General features: G+C 41.9%; 1 protein-coding gene across 6 annotated transcripts in view; it reads left to right on the plus strand.

Annotated features, from left to right (window-relative positions):
• The window catches only part of CUEDC1 (CUE domain containing 1), a 136,392-nt gene that overhangs the window by 73,089 nt on the left and 40,492 nt on the right, over positions 1-22,811 (plus strand). For all 6 annotated transcript variants that reach the window (XM_073315108.2, XM_073315107.2, XM_073315112.1 and 3 more), the window contains one exon: positions 19,072-19,707. In XM_073315108.2, the coding sequence (XP_073171209.1) occupies positions 19,417-19,707 (291 nt within the window). In that variant the 5' untranslated portion in view covers positions 19,072-19,416. The remainder of the gene's footprint in view (positions 1-19,071; positions 19,708-22,811) is intronic.

The following is a 22,811-nucleotide window of genomic DNA, read 5'->3' on the forward strand; positions in this document are numbered from 1 at the left end:
AAGATTTGATTGCTGATAATTGTATCACAATGCTTAATTTGTATGGCTGCCAAACGAGCAGGTATCTCAGCAGTTGCCCAATGGAAAGACAGGTACCAATAACTAGTGGTTCTGCTTTACCTTAACGAGCAGAATTGAACTGAATGTTGTTAGTTATTAGATTTAAATTTGTAAGAGTGCCAGCACTTAGGAATGCGATTGCACGTATGATCAGCATCTGCTAATGTTAGGAGTAGGGGAGAGATGGAAGTGTTCATGGTGAACTTACACAAGGTTACAATATTGTGTTTTTCACACCTTGTAAACCATTTTAAAACAGTACCTGCCAAGCCAGGCTTTTGGGCCCATCTGTATAATTATTATTATCCGGTAATAGTCCTGGAAGAAAACATGGCAACCATTTAAATCTTAATGAATTCAAACAGGCAGCCACATGCCAATTTATTCTTGTGCAACAGAAGTCGCCTAAGGTCAGTTTATCATGAGATAATATTTTGGAGATCAACTAGCTACGTTGCTATAGTTCAACGTGTGAAACTGAGCTCTCCTCATCTTGTCCAATGGTATCAAAAGGTGACACTGAAGGCTGCTTGAGCCAGATTGTTGCTGCTGTATTCTCCCTCTGATTACACATACACAACACAACTCCAAGCCTGGGCTTGGATGAAATAAGTCAGCCCTTTTTTTTACAGTGAAAAAGCAATTATTGTGTGTGTGTCTGTTACTTTTTTCTTTTTTAAGGCTCAGTTTAATTTCATCAGCAGAACATAAAACACCTGGAGATTTAAAAAAATACCTTTTCTTCCTGCTGATATTGGTGGATTTGCCTCACAGCGTGTACTGTTGTTAAAATTAATTTTACAGGCAAATGTAAAGACTAAGGGATGTCTTGCAAATATCTGTAGGTGTTATGTAGAGTTAGAAGAAGCTTATATCTGATAGGAGTGAACTCACACAACCTGAAAAAGCCCCAACTGGTACAGAAACTCAGCAGCCTGTTTTTAGCACTACAGGTCTCCAGAAACATATCGCCTTGGCACTCAGCTCGCTGCACTGGCTCTCCATTCAATGCAGAATCCAAATTAAAGTCTCTGTTTTGGTATGGTATAGCCCTTTCTGGCACTGGGTCTAGCAGTATCAGAGAACTCCCGTCCATCCATGACCTGCCATGACAGCTGCATTCCCCTAGAACAGTGAAGTTGCCCTACCAAAAGGGGGAGACTTAGAAATTCTTGAGCAAGAACTTTCAGAGCAGCTGGACCTAGACTGTGAACTCGCTCCCACAAGAGATAAGAACAGGCACAGAATGAAGCACTCATAGAATTAAATGCAAAACTTATTTATATTTCTTTGACTTTAGTAAGTTCTACTCTCACATGTATATTATATACACACTGGTATACGTAGAGGGGTGTGTGTGTATATACATTATGATAAATGATATTGTTGTTAGTTCTGTTTTTAAATACTATCTATCGGAAGGTCCCCCATTACCATAGTATCTAAGTACCTCACAATCCTTAATGTGGTCATCCTCGCAGCACCCTTATGCGGCCCGGATGTGCTTGGAAGACATTTGGATAATCCAGCAACAGAGCCACATAAATATCCAGACAGAGGATTAAAACTGTAGTCTTTGTGAGCTAGATGCAAGCACACGCTCTTTGACGCAAGCAGAACCTCATGCCTCCCAAGCAGCCTGTCAGTCTATCAGGCAGATCTGTGTTTGGGCATTTTCTAGAATAACTTCTTTACATCCCTCCCCCCCCCCCCCAGATTTTCACATGAAAGTTCTTATACAAGAGAAAATTATTATTATTTATTATTGCAGCTAGAACTCCTGTGGGTATTATGCAGTTGGTTTGATTGTAGAATAACAGCATTAGAAAATGATTGTGTTGACTTTGTGCTTGGTTTGAATATGCAGCTATTAAAAGAGAGAGTTTCTTTCCTGTGTTGTGATATAACAATAACTTACTTCCGGGTTCCACGTCAATACCAGTTCCATGCAGGAAGGCAGTAGCAACATCTTGTCAACCTGTGGTAGTGAATTTGGTCTCACAACAGCAAGAAGGGCAAACAAAATGTGCTGGGTTGTGTCATGATCCTTAGCCCTATTCCTGAACCAGAGATCATGCATTGTCTGCTTGCTAGAACAATTTGCCTGTTGGGTTTTAAAACCAATGAAGTGCTCAGGAAAGGATAGTAGGTTTTATCTTGTTAATACAGAGAGATGCTATCCTCTCTCCCTTGCTCCCAGAGTATTAAAATGACCCCCTAGAACAAAGTGCATGAAAATGTTTGAAAGATCTAACCCTACTGTGATCTCAGCGTTTGAACAGCACTTGCAATATAAATCTTGGGGATCATAATATTTCGTTGTGCTATATGACAACAAGCTTGAGAATGGAGGGCACTCTCCATTTGCATGGTAATGAACCATTCTCTTCCAAGGGGTGTCAAAAACAATTGAATTAGCTAATGAGATTTTACTCGAACCATCTGCCAGTCCCCTTCCCTTTCCTTGGGTGGAATGAAGTGCTGTGACAAATAAATGGACCTGTTTGGAAGGAGTTGTGATTTTCTGTATTCCTTTGATCAATGTGATACTTTGATCAATGTGATATCACTCCGCAGGCTTTCTATACAAGTAGGGCTCGGGCTAGAAGAAGCTGGTGTGGTTGTGACCTGTCTTGTGTAGCTTTGGGTATCTAGTAGTTCCAACCCCAAGCATTCAGAAAATCATGAGATGGGCTTAAGTCATGAGGGTTTTAAAAATAAATAAATCAAATGTGGATTCTGTTTCGTTTGCATTCTTTATTTATTGAGGCTGTGAGGATCATGCTTTCAAACTGCGCTCTGCAGCCAGGAGGGAGAGAAACTGACACAGTTTAATCTTTCCGGTTTTAAATTGGCTCCAGGAACTGGAGCTACAAGAAGAATGCCAAGTTAGAGACTAGCAAGGTACAGGGGAAGCAAAAGGCAGCAGGTGTCTATTTTGGCATTTTACTGAAAGCTTTATCTTCTGGAGTCATGTGATATTATGTGAGGTGATAAATAATGGGATAATCCTTTCCTGAGAGCAAGGGGCAAATGGAAAACAGGCAGGCTCTGAGCAGTCGTGGACGGAAGCAGAGACTGAACTCAGGGGAGTGTATGTGTACACACACACTGAGCACTATATGCTCCCCTCCTGTAATCTATATAATAGGATTCCAGGATTGCCACTCTGTGTGTCATTCTAGAATGTCTGCTGAGTCAGTATGAAGCAATAGAAATAGCTGTAAGCATGGCTGAAAGCTCTTTTTGTTCAGAATATCACCAGGTTCAGTCATCACTGGGATTCACAGTCTGTTACCCAGTTTTTAAGTTCTAAGCTGTTTTGACTTTATGAATTACACCCATGTGATATACAGCTCCAATAAGGCTTGTATCTTTGCCAGACCAAAAGTCCTAGACCATTGTGATAACAGAGGTAACTCAGCTAATCACCATCCTTACTTACTCCTATCTTGCATACAACAATTTCAATGCTTATATGAAGGAGGCTGCACAAAGGGTGGATTTCTTGGCCCAACCGCCACCCCGTGCTAGTCTTCATTAAGGTCCAGGACTCTGCTATTTATGTCACCTGGTCTGAATGCAAACATAACTTAGATTTGACAGTTTCCATGGAGAGGGTGGATGCTGACGAGCATTCTGCCCTCTGGGAGGCTCACTGCCCATCCCCTCTCGAAGTACACACTGATGTCCAGGGACTTGCGCTTGGTCTGCTGTACCTGGGTGAATGTTGCCCTTAATGTATAGTTTAGGAACATGAGGTCTGACTCTGATCTCACTGAGATCAGTGTAAATCGGGATTAACTCCCTTGAAGTCAATGTGTACGTGAAAGGAAAAATTGGCTTAAGAAGCAAATGAAGCATTTAAGGGTTACTTGGCTTTTGAGGCAATACTGGTATTTCTAGCTTGGGAAGAAACAGGCTAGTATTAAATAGGGGTGAGGCTCCTTTGGGTCCTCCTCCCCTGCTGTCTGGGGTGTGGGGCAGGAGAGTGGGGACCTTATATGCTCCTCCTTGGGCAACACTGGCTGGTTTGGTGTGGTGTGGTGTGGTTTTTTTGGCTTTGTTTTGCTGGCAGACTAGTGTGCAGAGGCTTCCATCCCCTCAGGAGCTCGGCACGTCCCCTTCATGGTAGGACACAAAGTTTGATGTGCATCCACCTACTCAACCAAAAGTGGGTGGGGTGAGGGCTCACGGGGTGGGACGTTAGGAGAAGTTTGTTGAGAGCAAGCTAACATGGAGGCTTTTGAAGCTTGGGGCTATTGTCTGTTGCCTTTGCCCCGTGCACTTTGATGTGACTGTTCTGTTCCTCGTGCTCTGTGTTGCTGCTCCAGTGTTTAGAGCAGAAGACTTGGAGTCAGGGCCCTTGTCTCTGCCACTGACTCACCATGTGGCCATGGGCAAGTTGCTTAACCTCTCTTAGCCTCAGTTTCCGCACCTATGAATGGCTGTAGGAACACGTACCTCATGAGAAGAAAAGGAGTACTTGTGGCACCTTAGAGACTAACCAATTTATTTGAGCATAAGCTTTCGTGAGCTACAGTTCACTTCATCGGATGCATACTGTGGAGAATACAGAAGATGTTTTTATACACACAGACCATGACAAAATGGGTGTTTATCACTACAAAAGGTTTTCTCACTCGCTGTTAACTGATAGCACTCTGAGATAGCTGGATGAAATACATTATGGAACTACAAAGTAATATTGTTGGGCTAAATCCATCCCTGGAATAAACCCATTGATTCCAGTGGTAAACTCTATCCCATTAAGTCTAATCAGGGTCCATTCATAGTACCCTACTTCCCCAGTTTGATGAAACCTACGGAAAAACCCTCACAGGTTTATTTTCTCTCCTGATCCAAGGGCATTTCCATGGGTTTGTTTTGCTATATTAAGTGCCATTTTGGGGGAAGAGATTTTTTTCCGATGTTTCACAGCTTTCTCTCGTACCATTCTGTCCAGGTATTCAACCCTGTTGTGCTGTGAACATGAGCTGAGATGTGTCCCGCCCCCTTAGCGCATGTGCATGCCATTTCTTCTCAAATGCGTTTGGTATGTTTCATCTCCCTCTCCTCTGAGTGCCCTCTACCTTTTCTGCCTGGCAGACTCAAAAGCCCGCTCGACTGGAGGCTGAGAGATGGTGAAAATGAGCTGTCTCACTTCCCCGCCACTTCAGATGGCACAGATGCTTTCGCTCTGCGTTACTGAAGCTCTCATTTGTCAGCACATAGTGGCACTTAGAGTCGGATGCAAACAGCCCCAGGAGAATTGTTTGTTCTTTGGCGAGCTTGAAAAACTGGTTCCCCAGCACTTTTAGACAATCCCATAATTGAGTATAATTTGTCATTAGATTAATATCTCTCTACTGTTCACTAATGAGTCTGGTATATAGCTATCCCCCAACTGCAGCTTCTCTGCGATGCTAAGGCTCTGGAGGGCTCATAGGTAATGTATAATTTGTCCTCACTGTTCCCTGAATCAGCTGAACAGGCTGGATAAAGTGACCTCTAGGCCAGGTTCTTTACTGCCAAGTAGGGCATATCTGTGGGAGGAAGGGAGCGTTAGAGGCAGTGCTGTCTAATGATTAGCACTGAGGTATCTGGGAGCCAAGACTCCTGGGTTCCACTGCTATCTTTGTCACTGACTCTTTTAGTGATGTAGCCCCTGGGTGCCTTGCTTTCTCTGCCTGTAAAATAGGGATATAATTAAAGTTTGTAAGGAATTTTTGAGGTCCTCAAATGACTGCACAATAGGTAGATAAGTGTTACAATCCTGACATTACAAATGGGGAGCCTGAGGCATAGAGAAGCTAAGGCTGAGGTTTATTAGTGGGATTAATTTTAATGGGATTTGGGTGTCCAAATCCCCTAACGTGAATTTTAAAATTTCAGCCCAGATGACTTGTTCATGGTGAGACAGTGGAACAGAACTTGGGAGTTCTGACTTTCAGTACCTAGCTCTAGCTACTAGACTAAATAATATCACACCATATGATTTCCTGCATCACAGACTGAAGCACTGAGTACCTAAAAATGTCCACTTTCTGCTTCTGAATGTTTCCATTGAAGCTGTAAAAATCTATACAGCTTATTGCGCGTTGTTTTCCAGCTGTTCAGCGAGTGTGTTTTTTCTTTTATTCGTTCCATTATTTTACATGAGAAAGCAGTTAGACAGGCTGGTAATGGACAAGAGCACTCATCTTTACTGTTTGGAAAATCAGCATAACATTTGCCTTTCTCTAACCTCCTGGCATCTACCCAGTGCTTCATTGACTTTACAAAAATAATTATCAGTAGTGCAGTAATTCTAACAGTCTCTGATTCCTGTCATCCAGTCTAGCTGGTTTGTGTTCAATATTTCCAAGTATTCCTTTACTGTACTTGCTCCTTAACAAGAAATATAAAGAAGACTGTCAACAAACAAGTGCTGTAAAGAAGTGTCAACAAACAGAATATGAGGAAATACCCCAAAATAACTATTGATAAAGGTAAAGATCGCATCTACCTCATAGAGGGTTTATTATGAGCTTAAATGAATCCATGTCTGTAAAGTGGTTTGAAATTCTCTGATAGGTACTGTTGAAGTGCATGGGCTAATAAAGATAGATATTTTAATGTATTTACAGTAAATCAACCATGATTATCATCACTGCAAATTGTGTTCCTTTACATATGTAAACTTAGGAGCACATGAGGGAAAAGGCACAGATCTGTGATCAAAATGTATCATCTCTGCTCTGTCTAATACTTCTCTTCAAAGGCATACTGACAGACTGAATCAGACTTCAGAGCAAACTTTTTCCAAACTACAGTGTATTGTGTCATCCATGGTTTTGGAAATAGCTGAACACCACAATCCCTTAATGTTGTTTAAACCAAGACATGCTGTGGAGCCTTGTTGACGTATAGCATATTGTGCACATACCTAATTTTTAAAATATTCTGACCAGAAGCTTTCTATTATTCAGTCTGTTACTGCACTTAGACACGCTATGCACTATAATTTAGATGAATTGGCCCAGTCTTCCCTATCATGTTGACTAACAGCTACCTTGGAAAGGAATCACTGATATTAGAACAAGCTGACTTGATCTCTTGCTGACATGGGGCCTGATTTTGAGTAGTGCTGAGCACCCAACTGAAATCAATGGACTCTTTGGGCATTTGGAATATTGGGTCTGTGTTCTTCACATATAAAGCAACGTACTAGGATGCTTTCAGGCCCCTCCCAGAGGGTGAAATTCACCCCTGTGCAGAGGGCCAGTGCAAGGGTTATGCACAAATTAAACCATCAAAAAAGGGTGCATGGGCTTTTGAGCTAGGTCTATGACCATGGTAGATTTCACCCACACATGGAAAGGGAAGACCCATCTAAAGTAAAATTAAACTGTAAGCACCTCTGAGTAGGGACTTCTGGCACAATGTAAATAATTTATCTGAGCACAATAGTATTAGGCATGCAGCAATTCTTAGATTCTAGGTCCAGAAAGGACCATTGTTGTTGTCTAGGCTGACCTCTTGTATAGCACAGGCCATAGAAGTTCCCCCAAATAATTCCCCCCAACAATATAATACAGGTTAGATGGGTAGCGAGTAGGGTTTGTTTTATCCTACCTCTATTTACTAAATGACCTTTCACAGTTGCATCAGGCATAACATCTTTTAAACAATGCTAAACCTCATAACTTATTGTTTTTTTTTAAAGGATACTAAATTAGATGCCCCTATATGACAAAGACAGATAATATCAACTGGCTTTGTTTAAGATACATTATTTAAAGTAAAGAGTTTATCACTGGGCCCCTTTTTACAGAAACAAGCTCATAAAGAAAATTTTTAAAAAATTCAGAAAAGGTGCTTCACTTTAAGCATATGCTACAGTATCATTGACTGCATTGGAACTTAAACATGTGCTTAATTTCCCATCCTGAACAGGAATGCTTTCCTAAGCTGGGGGCTAAATACTGAAGTGAATGGGAGTTGTGTCCTAGTAAGGAATGTGTAAATCCTGAGGTCTCAGTCCTACAAGTTGTTCCATGTGGGCAGACTGTGACCACAAATGTTGGGATGAGAGATTTAGTAAGGACATGGGATTTGGCCCAGTGTATGAAGACACTTATATGGCAAGCATTTTACTATATTCTCAGCAGTGGCAACTGTGGTCTGAATGTACCTTCAAGTGACATATTCATATGCATTTTGCCATGGAGTATAAAGCAAGCTGTCGATTTCCCTTGTTGTCCAAAGAGCAGACTAACACCCAATCAATGGAGGTCGCTTGCTCTTTCTTTTTGTGGTTCTAGGTGCTTAAAATTCCACTTGTCTTCTAGGATGAATTCCATTGACAACCGCTGAGTTCTAGTAAGCAAGCAACCAAAAAAGACACCCTTTTTTATAGAATGTTTGGAATATTGAGGTTCTAAGACTAAATTTTTGTCTTTACAAAGCTGTTCTTTATACTAAGCTGCCATGTTTTTGAATAAGCTTTCGTGAGCTACAGCTCACTTCATCGAAAGTTCACGAAAGCTTATGCTCAAATAAATTTGTTAGTCTCTAAGGTGCCACAAGTACTCCTTTTCTTTTTGCGAATACAGACTAACACGGCTGCTACTCTGAAACATGTTTTCAATGGCCTTCTTTGTATCTCATGGAGTGATCAGAATAGTACACAAGATCCCCTGCAGAATTCCCACAGTTTGACCACAAATGTCACTAGGGTCATCGCTAGATTCCTGTTGTTCCCTGGTCAGAGGTTAGTAATCAATTCATGAAGAAGAGACTTCTGCCAATTCAGTTTTTTTCTGAGGTGGGTTTAAAGAGACTCTGTTATTACTTTTTCCCTTCTTTCACCAGCATCAGGAAAGCATAATGATGATGTGTTGGTTTATAATGTGAATTGACATGATACCATCAGCCTAGCAAGTGGGAGCACCAATGAGATATTTTGTTGTTATTTGACTTGAGAGATCAAAGTATTTGTAGCGCTCTGTAGAGTTACTACATCATAGCTGATATCCTGGCTCGCCACTGCTTTTATTTCTCTTTAGTATTCATTACTTTTGAAAACATCTGTAATACGTATTTTTATCTAATCAGCACATTAGGTTTTCTGGACTGCACTCAATCTCCCTTAGCGACTGTCTTGGTAGTTTAAAATAAAATGTAAGTGTGAAGGGGGGCCAGGGGCCAGAATGTAACACTGAAAATGTATGTTTCCTCACTGGTTACCACGGTTTCTCTGACAAAGGAATTCCACTCTCTTGTAATTATGCACCATGGTACTTCGCTGTTTTCTGGAGTCAGATAATCAGATGGTGAAGCAGGACAGGCCTCTTAGTAACTGCTACATGTTCAACAGGTTAACAACCAAACATGTAGGCCTGGGTTCCGTTGACAGTTACCTGACTTAATGCCTTTGAACGAACAAGGGGAAAGAAATATGGTCTAGTGGCTAATGCAAGGAAATGGAAGACCTAAGGGCTGGGTTTCATTCCTGGCTCTGCCCAAGATCGTACAGCAAGTCTATATCAAGTCCCTTAAACTTTTTGCTTCAGTTTCCCCATATGCAAAATACTTGAGATGTAATGCTTGTCAGTTGTCAAGCCCTTTTCAGTTTTTGGGTAGAAGTTGCAAAGTATAGGCTAAGCCCTCTAAGATGCTGAGTGGCTCTTAACTCTCAATGAAATTGACATCAGGATCTCTCTGTTCTCTGCCATGAAGCCTAGAAAAAAACTTGACAACAGTTAAGCTGCTAGTGTATCATGCTGACAATATTGTTGCATTGTTTCCATCTCAGACTATTTGTATGAATCTGTTGTCTCTTGTACTATTTACATTGTTTGGTGTTTGGGGCAGAGACACCTGTTCTGTTTGTAGAGTACCTAGCACAGTGGGGTCCTGGTCCATTATTAATAAATAGGCAGTCAGAATTTTAGGCCCCAGTTCTGCAATTTGATCAGTGTGGGTGCAGGGATGCTCCTACATGGTTCTAGTTGCAGGATCTCGACCTTGCTTTGGAAAGGCAACAAATTAGTTTAGGTTGAATTTAGGACAACAGTCTGCGGAGAGATTAACCATAAAAAAATAAAATCCAAACAGGGACCTTCCTTCTCAAAGAACTAGTGGAAAAGTGTCCTATATATACAGCAGAAACCAGCAACAAAACCAAAATGCTCTTGTTTTCGTAGTGTAGGTGGCAGATTAATTGATAAATCTGATGGAATGTAAGAAATGAAAAAATCCCAGTGTGGTAAATTCAAAAAGCAGGAGGAATTCCAGCAGAGGAATACATTTGTGAAATGTCACAGTTAACATATGTCTGGCTTTACCATTTGCCCAGTAATAAGTGCTTTCCCATGCAGAAAAGTTTGTTTGCAGTAAGCACATCTCTCTTCGAAGACCTGTGCAGGATACAGCTCATATTGCTCAAGACTAGGTGCTTTGGTGTGAGACTCAGTAAACACTGGCTGACCTATCAGACACTGGGTGAGGACATGGTTTGTACTGCTTCCTGTGCTGATGACTGGAACAACTTTACAACAAAACAGCCTTCTTACTGTCCCTGCATGAACCCTGATTTTCAGAGCCCTGCTGTTAACCTGCTATATTGGGCCAGAACTCAGGGAAAGTTTGTTGGGGGTAGTTTAGGGAGGGCAGGTTGGTTGGGAGCAGAACTTGATTGAGTAGTAATGTGATACAGGAAGTTCTACTGATTCCTCATGAGTCATATTGGCACCTCCCTGTCCTTTCATATTATGTTTGGAGAGAGGCAAGGGACCCGGAGCTGGGAGATCTGGGTTCTGTTTCCAGCGTTGTCATTGGGCAAGTCCTTTTCCCCTCTCTATGCTTCCGCTTCCCCATTTGTACAATGGGAATGAGGTATACAATAATTTATTTTATTACAGTTACTATGTAGCATGTTGGATGGATTGATGGCAATTCTGTTTACAGTGACCTGAGGCTACCAGCATATAAGGTTACTGCCCGCTTCCCCACCCACCTTGTCCCTACACACTGACTGCCAGCTGGGTGGGAACCCACAACTCCCTACAACAACCAACCTTGGAGAGATAGAAGTATCGCATTTGTCAATGGATGCCAAAGAGAGCAAGCCCCCCACTATCCTGAATCCTGTGTTGGAAAATGTGTCCTGAATCCTGTGTTGGAAAATATGTCATTCCCCCCCAGTATGGATTGTGTCACACAACTCCAGGGCTAGATGTCAAGGCCAGGCCGGGGGCGGTCAACATGAGTGGTCAGTTATCAAGCTGTGTTAAGGAGACATGTCATGGAGTCAGGGTATTAGGAAGTCGGGGTCAGGCACTGAGTTGCAGGCAGGAGACGTGCAATGGAATTGGGGTTAAGCCAGGTCAGGATACCAGGAAGTCAGGGTCAGGCACCAGGTTACAGACAGGAAGCAAGTAGTGGAGTTGGGGACGAACTGGGGTCAGGAGCCAGAGTCTAAGGTTCATGGTAATGCAAGGTCTGGAGCAGAAGTGGGTAGTCTTCATAGTTGCTCAGACAGCTCCCTATAATGATTTCCTGGCTTATATACCGGCATGGGTCAATCAGTGGGCTGCAAGGCGGCTGCCAAGGCTCCACTTGGTGGAACTTCCTGCAGTATTTAGCTTTACAGGGTCACCCAGCAGAAACCCAGCATGAGCTCCAAATGGCAATGTGTAAGTGTTGGTGGCCCAGAACCACGATGATCTCAGGTTCTAGTCCCACAGGTGCTTACACTAGAGCAGCGGTTCTCAAACTTTAGCAATGTGAGGACCCCCATTTTGATTTAAAATTTTTTGGGGACCTCCAAGCCCCTCCACTCAGCCCTAGGCACCACCCCCACTCCACCCATTTCCCCAAGTCCTCTCCCCACCTCTTCCTGCTCCCCGCTCCCTCCATGCTCACTCCCTCTATCACTTGCTCTTCCCCACCTTCACTCACTTTCACTAGGCTGGGGCAGGGGGTTGGGATGCAGGTTGGGGTGCAGGGTGCAGGCTCTGGGAGGGTGTGGGAGGGCGTATGGGCTCTGGCTGGGCAGCGCTTACCTCGAGCAGCTCCCGAAAGCAACTGGCATATCTCTCTGGCAGCAGCTTCTAGGCGGGAGGGCCAAGGGATCTCCACGTGCTGCCACTGCCTGCAAGCACTGCCCCCGCAGCTTGCATTGGCCGGAAACTGCAGCCAGTGGGAGCTGCAGAGTTGGCACTCAGGGTGGGGACAGCCCGCTGAGACCCCCTGACCCCTGCACCAGGGGCCACAGGGATGTGCCGGCTGCTTCTAGGAGCGGCACAGGACCCACTGTGGCCGGACTTCTAGTGCCTAAAATCTCCCGGTTTGGCTTCAGTAGCCTCTGGGAAATAGAGGTGGGAGGAGTTGATTGAGGGAAAGGGAGTAGTTGATCAGTGGGGCCCGTGGACCCCTTGGAGTACCTCGGGCACCCCCAGGCGTCCGCAGACCCCAGTTTGAGAAACACTGCATTAGAGCCTTCGTTATGCTGCATGTTCTAACGTCCTGTCTGTGCTGCAAACATAGCTGAATTGAAGGAACCATTTACTGCTTGGTGGTTAATGGTGCAGGGCTGTGCATATTTGCGGATACAGTTTAAACATGGTTCAATCCAATCTGCGTTGTAGTACAAAACCATATGTAATTGTACCAGAGGACAACCATGCAACAGTGCCCCCCCTTCCCTCCCCAAACATGGCTGCTGTTGTAGTGTAGACGTGTTCTCATTTGGAACCATGTTTACATTGAGTTTATGCGTGGCTCTGTAATGCAGTTGAGAGCTAATGGAGATGGGGCACAGAGCGTATGATTGTGCTAGGATTAGGCATTCATCTGAGGACGCGGTGGATGAACCCTTATAAACAAAGATCCCATTTTTTCATTGAGGAGGGAGGATAATCTTATGGCTGAGGCACTGGACTTGGCCTCCCAAAAGGGTTAAATTCTGTGCTCTGCCACAGACTTCTTAGGTGATTTTGGGCCCGTCATTTAATCTCTGTGCCTCCTGTTCCTTAACTGTAAAATGGGAACAGTGCTGTTCCTGACTCCCACTCCCTCTTTGTCTTGTTCATTTAGGTCAGTGGTTCTTAACCTATTTACCACTGTGGGCTGCATATGCAGCTTTCTACGTGTTATGTGGGCCACATCCACGCAACATATGTACTACCTGTATGGCCCTGAGGATGTCTCGTGGGCCACAGCTGTTTGCTGATTGGTCCGCAAGCCACCTGTAGCCCACAAGTTGAGAATCACTGATTTAGATTGTGAACTCTTTGGAGCAGGGACAGCCTCTCAGTATGTGTATATACAATGCGTAGCACAATGAGGCCCTATAGTTACTACAGTAATACAAATAATTAGGGTCATAAAATGATTTTAAAAATTGACTGCGATTAATTACAATATTAAAAAAATTAGGCCACGGTTTTAATTGCACTGTTAAACAATAATAGAATATGAATGTATAGTAAGTATTTTTGGATGTTTTTCTACCTTTTCAAAATATATTGATTTCAATTACAATGCAGAATACAAAATAAGACAGGAAAAAAAGGGGGACATGGGTGCACCCCAGAATACTTACTAAACAGAATGCTCCCATGAGGCATCAGTGACAGAACAGGGCATTGTTTTGAAAAGAGACTTCAAACAGAAGTGCAAAATTAAGTGCATCCGTCTAATGTTTCTGTTGGGCTTAGTACAGTTCCCTTGAGGGATCTCTACTGCATTGTCATTGTTCTTTGCTTGGATACTGGGCTACTCTGTGCAGCCTATTAAATTGCTTAGAATAACTCAAGGTGTAAAAGCCTGCAGCTTTATTGCTAACATGAATTGGTTAGTATAAGGAACATAACTTTCATGCATAATACATATACATGATAATCAAACAGTTATGCGTGGGTGACTTAAGAGGTTATTGCTCTGCCTAATGGTTTTGAATCTGATTACATGACGTTGCTAAGGTCCTTCTTTTGACATTTTTATTTTAAAATAATTTGATTTGGGTTCTTTTGTTATTAAATATAATTTCTGGAACAGTTGTATTGAACTCTCCACGTGCCAATTAAGAAAAAGCCCTTGAAAATGTACATTATGGACCAAAATTGTCCTTGGTGTAAGTCTGTTAATCAGTGGAGTTAATCTAGAGATGAATTTGGCCCTGTGTCTCCAAATGAGAGGCAGGAGCTATATAATCTGTTTGTGGTAGGGCTGTCAAGCAATTAGAATATTAATTGCAATTAATCGCACAATTAATCATGCTATTCAACAATAATAGAATACTATTTATATACATATTTTTGGAGGTTTTCCACATTTTCAAATATATTGGTTCAGTTACAACACAGAATACAAAGTGTACATTGCTCACTTTATGTTTATTTTTATTGTAAATATTTGCACTGTAAAAATAAAATAAATAGTATTTTTCAATTCACTTAATACAAGTACTGTAGTGTAATCACTTTATCATGAAAGTTGAACTTACAAATGTAAAATTTTGTAAAAAAACACTGCATTCAAAAATAAAACAATGTAAAACTTTAGAGCCTACAAGTTCACTCAGTCCTACTTCTTGTTCAGCCAGTCGCTCGGACAAACAAGTTTTGTTTACATTTGCAGGAGATAATGCTGCCCACTTCTTGTTTACAATGTAACCTGAAAGTGAGAACAGGCATTCACATGGCACTGTTGTAGCCAGCATTGCAAAATATTTACGTGCCAAATGTGCTAAAGATCCATATGTCCCGTCATGCTTCAACCACCATTCCAGAGGACATGCATCCATGCTGATGACGGGTTCTGCTTGATAACAATCCAAAGCAGTGCAGGCCAACGCACGTTCATTTTCATCGTCTGAGTCAGATGCCACCAGCAGAAGGTTGATTTTCTTTTTTGGTGGTTTGGGTTCTTTAGTTTCTGCACTGGAGTGTTGCTCTTTTAAGACTTCCGAAAGCATGCTCCAGACCTTGTCCCGATCAGATTTTGGGTTGAATGCTGTACCTTCTTTGCGTTTTGTCAAATTTGCAGTGAAAGTGTTCTTAAAATGAACAACATGCAGGGTCATCATCCGAGACTGCTATAACATGAAATATATGGCAGATTGCAGGTAAAACACAGAGCAGGAGACATACAATTCTCCCCCAAGGAGTTGAGTCACAAATTTAATTAACGCATTATTTTTTTAACAAGTGTCATCAGCATGGAAGCATGTTCTTTGGAATGGTGGCCAAAGCATGAAGGGGCCTATGAATGTTTAGCATATCTGGCACGTTAATACCCTGCAATGCCGGCTACAAAAGTGCCATGCGAACATCTGTTCTCACTTTCAGGTGATGCTATAAATAAGCGGGCAGCTTTATCTCCCGTAAATGTAAACAAATGTGTTTCTCTTAGTGAATGGCTGCACAAGAAGTAGGACAGAATGGACTTGTAGGTGCTGAAGTTTTAAATTGTTTTGTTTTTGAGTGCAGTTATGTAAAAGCAACAAAAATCTATGTTTGTAAGTTGCACTTTCACGATAAAGAGATTGCACTGCGGTACTTGTAGGAGGTGAATTGAAAAATACTGTTTATTTTGTTATTTTTATAGTGCAAATAAAAATAATATAAAGTGAGTACTGTACACTTTGTATTCTGCATTGTAATGGAAATCAATATATTTGAAAATGTAGAAAAACATCCAAAATATTTAATAAATTTCAATTGGTATTCTATTGTTTATTAGTGTGATTAAAACTGCGATTAATCGTGATTAATTTTTTTAAGTTAATCACTTGAGTTAACTGCGATTAATTGACAGTCCTAGTTTGTGTTAAAGTGAATTTCAATCTTGAATTTGGTGACTTTTCCCTATGTTTGATTTGCCATATTTGCAAGGTGTTTATCTGCTGTTTTGAAATTGTCGAAGTTGGTTTTACTTACTTTCTCTGTTTAGAGAGACACTTAATCATCTATAAATAATAACACTGCAATTGGAGATTTTGAATGGTTTTATTTAGATTGTAACTCTTTGGGGTAGAAAATGCCGTTATTGTTTGTTCAGATGGTAAGCTCTTTGGGGCAGAGACCATCTTTTTGTTCTGTGTTTGTAGCACATCAGAATCCTGAATCCATGACTGATTGGGGTTTCTGTGTGCTACTATAATATGAATGATTGGCTGCACAGTTGTTTTTTTTTCTGGACACATTATCTTGGAAGTTATCACATTCCTTTGATTAGGAAATCCGGTACTTCCTTTTTGATATTTTTCAAAAGCATACTAACCTCCTCCTTAGAGCTGTTATTCTCATGAATTTCTAAAGTATCAAGGAGGGATTTATTAAAGAGGAATTTATAACCATGCCAGAAGATAGATATGATGACTTGGAAAGGGGAGTAAAGCAATGTGTTATCCAAATTGTGGTGACGCCAGTTCCTTTTGCGGTTCTTGTTCTGAATGGGAACACTGAACTGCTCTTTCTCAGTAGCAAATCCAAGTGACTGTGTTTTATACAAATGTGTTTTAAAATCTCCTTCTGAAGCTCCCTCTGCAGATAACTGTGCTCATTTCCATAAGTGCCATATAAACATGTCTGCTTAGTCACTGTGAAATGTTAATAAATAATTGAAAATACAGTGTTGTGCTGTTTAGGGAGAGTGTGTGGCTTAGTGGTTAGAACGGCACTGGAAGCCAGGACTTGACAGACACAAAAACACAGTTGTGGTCCGCCTAGTCATGCTTTTCCTCCCAGCCTGTCAGGGCTCCTTCCCCACTCTGAACTTTAGGGTAGAGATGTGGGGACCCGCATGAAAGACCCCCTAAACTTATTCTTACCAGCTTAGGTTAAAAATTTCTCCAAGGTACAAACTTTGCTTTGTCCTTGAACAGTATGCTGCCACCACCAAGCGTTTTAAACAAAGAACAGGGAAAGAGACCACTTGGAGAAGTCTTTCCCCAAAATATCCCCCCAAGCCCTACACCCCCTTTCCTGTGGGGGAGGTTTAGATTGGATATTAGGAAAAGCTTTTTCACTAAGAGGGTGGTGAAACACTGGAATGCGTTACCTAGGGAGGTGGTAGAATCTCCTTCCTTAGAGGTTTTTAAGGTCAGGCTTGACAAAGCCCTGGCTGGGATGATTTAACTGGGAATTGGTCCTGCTTCGAGCAGGGGGTTGGACTAGATGACCTTCAGGGGTCCCTTCCAACCCTGATATTCTATGATTCTATGATTCCTGGGGAGGCTTGAGAATAATATACTAACCAATTGGTTACAATATCATTAAAGACCCAAACCCCTGGATTTTGGAACAATAGAAAAATCAGTCAAGTTCTTAAAAAGAAGGATTTTATTAAAAATAAAAGAAAGGTAAAAATCATCTCTGTAAAATCAGGATGGAAAATACTTTACACAGTATTCAGATTCAAAACACAGAGGATCCCCCTCTGGGCAAAACCTTAAAGTTACAGAAAACAGGAATAAATCTCCCTCTTAGCACGGAAAATTCACATAAAACAAAAGATAAACTAATCCGCCTTGCGTGACTTACCTATACTGGTTGCAATATTGGAGACTTGGATTAGGATGGGTTGGAGAAGATGGATTTCTGTCTGGCCTTTCTCAGTCCCAAGAGAGAACAACCATGTAAACAAAGAGCACAAACAAAAGCCTCCCCTCCTCCCACAAGATTTGAAAGTATCTTGTCCCCTTATTGGTCCTTTGGGTCAGGTGCCAGCCAGATTAGCTGAGCTTCTTAACAGTTTACAGGTAACAGGATGTTGCCTCTAGCCAGGAGGGATTTTACAGCACTGTATACAGAAAGGTGGTTACCCTTCCCTTTATATTTATGGCACAGCCTAGGAGGTAAAAGTATATTTCTCTGTCTACTGATGCCCATTGCTGTGGTATCTGCGTACCAGTTGTATTTCTTTGGCTGGAGAGATGCGTCCAAAGTTTTGACAAACCCAGGCCCCATTTCCAGCTTTGTTTCACTCCTGCTTGGTACTTGAGATAAGTCTCATTATTATCTGTACTTAATGTGGCTAAGGTAGAATGTAGTATTAGTGCATCAACTATGAGAAAGAGACCGAGAGACTTTTTTCATTGGACCATATGAACTGGAACCATAAACTCACTGAATATTAAATCTCACCAAATGAGGGTAAATCCATCCTCAGCATCATATCCACTCATTATACTCCACACCTGAACATAGCCGTTATATGAACAACATACCCCCATATCTCAGTGTCTGTACTTTGACCCGTTAACCTTTTACCCCCAGTCGGGGATATTGCAGATTATGTATTCCTTATGCCATCTGATCCTAAACCGAATTTTGCACCCCTTGATAATCTGTACCTTATTCCCTGATAACCAGAAACTTCTGCTCTTAAACTCTGTACCATTTTTTTTATTTTATCATCATCTTAATAAAATTATTAAATTAGTTTAATATATGCAGCGTCCTCTTCTATCCTGGGAAATGTCTCCTGCCTTAGACCTTGTGACAGGCTAATAGGTAATTAACAGCTAATAGGTACAAACAGTCTTTTGCAACTGTGACACTGTTTAAGCCCCATGGCCTTGCTATTGGCCAAGCAGAATAGACATACACAGCGTAAATGACCTATGTGTTCTGTGAATGGAGCTGGTCAGAACTGAAGGGTGGTTTTGTTTTGTTTTGTTTGTTTTTTTAAATTGTGTTGTTTCCCGGTAGAGGGTTGGAAACGCACCCATTTTCACTATTTTTTTCCTCCTTCCCACCCCCCACTTATTTTTTTTAAATCAAAATTTTGATCAGAAACATTCTTGACATTTTTTTGAAATGTTTCATTTACTGAAAACCAGGTGCTTCACACATTCTTTCTTTCAATGATTTCAAGATAATTTTTGACAAACTTCCAGAAATATTTAGAGGGAAGTCCACATCCTTCCACCAAACCCCCCTTCTTTCTATTAAAAAAAAGTTCTGATCTGTTTTCCCCACAATTCTGTTCCAAGCGTGTTTTGTTTCTTGTTCCCAGGTTACAATATGCTCCAGTGTCTCAGGAGGCTGTCGTGTTGCTGAAGACCTGTCCTGCACAGGACTCCAGTGGAGAACAGCTTGGAACCAGGCCCCTCCATGTTGGCACAGCAATCCCTGCTCTTCTGTTGAGGCATCCTGGATGTCTCCCCTTTGTGTGCTGGATTACTGGGCAGTAGTGCTAAAGGATGGCTATGTAGCTTCTTGACCACAAAGCCGACAGGTGGCGCCCTCCCCTCCAACCTCTTCCTCACCTAGGATTTATAGTCTCTCTCTCTCTCTTTTTTTTTTAATTTCTACAGCAGGTTTTAAAAGATTAAACATTTTTCAAAAACAGCTCTCAAAAATGACAAGCCTGTTCCGGCGGAGCAGCAGCAATGGCAGCTCAAGGAACAGCTCTTCCACCCAGGAACTCAACAACAGCCGGCCCACCAGGCAGGTGCGACGGCTGGAGTTCAACCAGGCCATGGAGGATTTCAAGACTATGTTCCCCAATATGGATTATGACATTATTGAATGTGTTTTGAGGGCTAACAATGGAGCTGTGGACGCCACCATTGACCAGCTCTTACAGATGAATTTAGACGGCAGTGGTTATGATGACAGCTCAGACTCAGATGACAGTATTCCCCCAGAGGTAACGTTCATTACCCCCCGCATCTTGCATGGGTTGGGGGCTTTGTTCACTGGCATCCAGGAAAAGGATCGGAGTTCTTGTCTATAGACAGGGACTATGGGGTTGGACTCCTGGTTTCTGTTATCAGCGTTTCTTGTGTGACCTGAGACAAGTGATTTAGCCTCATTGTACTTCAGTTTCCCCACCTGTATAGTGATTATAATACTGTCCTGCTTTACAGTGCGGTTTTATTTACCAGCGTTTTAAAGCACCATGACATCCTCAGATGAAAGACACTGTATTAGGCTCCAATTCAGCAAAGCATTTGAGCACACACTTAACTTTTAAGCATGTGAGTAGTCCCACTGAAATCATGTGCCTATGTGCAAATACATTGACTTCACACACTTAAACTTCCAGTACAGTATAAATACAATGAAGTCAATAAGACTACTCGCATGCTTGACAATTATGTACATCTTCATGGAGCACTGCACTTCATTCTTTGAGGTGCATTCTCTCTCTCTCTCTCTCTCTCTCTCTCTAATATATATATTTAGGAAGTGTCTGCTCATTCAAGAAATGTACATGTGTATATTGTACTGGTATAATGGTATAATATCCAGACAGTGTATTAATTAAAGGAATCTCTTTTCTCATGTCATATTTTACCTTTAGTGTATTCTGAAGTTTTAGGTTGTCCCTCAAGAGCTAGGTGGATTGGTAGTGGAATATAAACATTCTTTTTTACCTTTGTGATTGGTTCAACTGCAGCTTGGAGGGTGATCACCAAAGCTGATTACATTTGGCAGCCCTTGCGTTGTTTATATGCCATGAGAAGGTGCAGTTAGAGTGCCTGGTCCAATAGCTCTGGTGCTGAGAGCATGAAACATCATCATGGTTTGGCCCTACCTTTGGAACTGAGTTAACTGAATCTTTGTCACTAAAGAGGAAGGAAGGAAGCAAATCCTTTGAGTAAGTAGAAGTCATATTGCCTAGTTTTCAGAGCAGAAGTGCACTAAAGAGTCTCAGCTTTGCAATGCTATTGTCACAGGAAATGTCAGCATCAAGTATTTAACATATTCTCTGTATTCAGTTCTATGCTCTTTCATTTCCGCATTCCTCATGTACCTTGAGATTGAAGAGTAGCTATGATCAGGATTTCTTTGCTGTAAGCAGGACAAATGCAAGATCTGATAAAGAGAAGGCAAAACATTGAAGCAAAGTAACTAGGAACAGCATAGCTAATACTTAATGACCTAGAAGGAAACCAAGATGGTGAAGTGAGGATGCATCTAAATGTTATGGGGGGTCTAGTTTGCTCTTAATGCATGTTTACAGCTCTCCCTCCCCCCGTATGGGCATGAAGTGTGTGAGTTCTCTGTTGCTCAGTGTGTGTGTTGTATACCTTTCTCTGTGTCCTATTTACAGAGGATGTGAGTCTGTTACAGCCCCCAGTTATAGAGCCTGTCTCTTCACCTTGAGCTGTAGATACTCATGTTTCAGGTCTGGTTCAATCCCTGGTGGCAGCCAAGATAGTGGCCATCACATGTACACATAAAGTCTCACTTGGTGAGTTCCCTGTGCTGGGGCATAGCAAGCCATCCCTTTCCTATGTCTGCTGATAAGAAAAACAGCAGTATGTTCCGATGTCAATAATAAAAATGAAACAAAGTTAAAGTTCTGACTCCCAACACTTTTACTTTCTTTAACCTCTTAGTAGAAAATGATGACATGAGTGCATGAGGGAAAGGATGGAGAAAGGAAATTCCATGGGGCATCTATTTAGTTTGTCTAATTAGCAAGAGTGAGCAGATTTCCAGTCCATAACTGGATGGATGGTGGGTGGGACACAGGGTATCAAGAGAAAATCAGAGATCTACTGAAACAGGAAGTGTTTATTGAAAAAGCTATTAACTGAAGATACAAACAGACTTCCACACAGCTTGAGTTCCAGCTTTGTCTACTTTGTTTACCAGGGAACATGCTCCGTCTGGAACTTTGTGCAAGCACAGAGACACATTTGGTGGCCTTCATATGTTTACATCCAGTTATACTATCAAAACATATGGTGAGGTGCAGAAACTATGGTGAAGTAGTTTAAGAAGGGATTCTCTGGGTCTGCATGCACTAGAACCCGCATATCAGAGTGGAAACCGTGCATGTAACTCTGACTCATTGGAATGAAAAGTTACTCTGCAAACAAGTAACTTTTTAAGGCATGTTGAGTGGCAAAATGCAAAGGCATGTGGCGGAAAACTTCAGTTGCTTTTCAAAGAGGCTGTTTTTGTGTTGCACTTTCTGATGGTGTAACCACTCACTCTATTTTGATGAGCTTTGTTTCATAGGAACAAAAAGTAGGAAGAAAAGAACGGTGGGTGGGTAGGAAGAGTCAGAGCAGAGAGTTCTACCTGCAAAAGCTGACAAGGGCAGATTGTGTGTCAGGGCAGCTGGAAACTGGCTTCAGATTACAAGAGGCTCTTCGACTATTTATGGATTAAAAACAACCTGACAAGACAAGGATTTCTAAGAAGAGAATTGTGGCTTCCAACATCAAGGCAATGGGACCTTGCAGGTGCTGGGGGTCTAATTTCCTCTAATAGGAGTCATGCAATCAGGAGGGAGCTGTATTTTTGTGACTTGGACCTAGATCCTTGTTAACCATATCATTCTGTATGCTATAGGCATCATGCGCATCCTCCTCCTCCTTCCCTTCCTCTTCCTGCCTCCAGTTGCATTGTGCCTGCATCAGGTATCAAGAAAGCAGGCTGTGTTCTGCAAATTGTCTACTTTTAAAAAGAAAATTTTCTCTTTCTTGGATTCTTCTTCATCTTGGTCTTTCCAGTGGTGATTCCATCGTTGGGTCACCTGGGACGTTGCCTCACATAGAAGAAATATCTAAGTAAAATAAACGTCCCTGCCTTTTGTTCACAGTTACCCTTGGATCTTCCAGATGAAGTCCATTGGGGAAACCCTAGAACATGGACTGTTTCCAGCTGGGGCCTCCAAAGCCGGAGGGCACGCGCACTTCAGTGAACAGGCTAGTAGCAAGAGCCAAAGCCTGGGGAGTACTTTTAAAAGTGCCCTTTCTGAGTGCATGTGCCCCTGAGAAGAATTGCAGAGGA

The sequence above is a fragment of the Lepidochelys kempii genome, chromosome 17 (genome assembly GCF_965140285.1).
Source record: "Lepidochelys kempii isolate rLepKem1 chromosome 17, rLepKem1.hap1, whole genome shotgun sequence".
In the NCBI taxonomy this organism is placed as follows: domain Eukaryota; kingdom Metazoa; phylum Chordata; order Testudines; family Cheloniidae; genus Lepidochelys; species Lepidochelys kempii.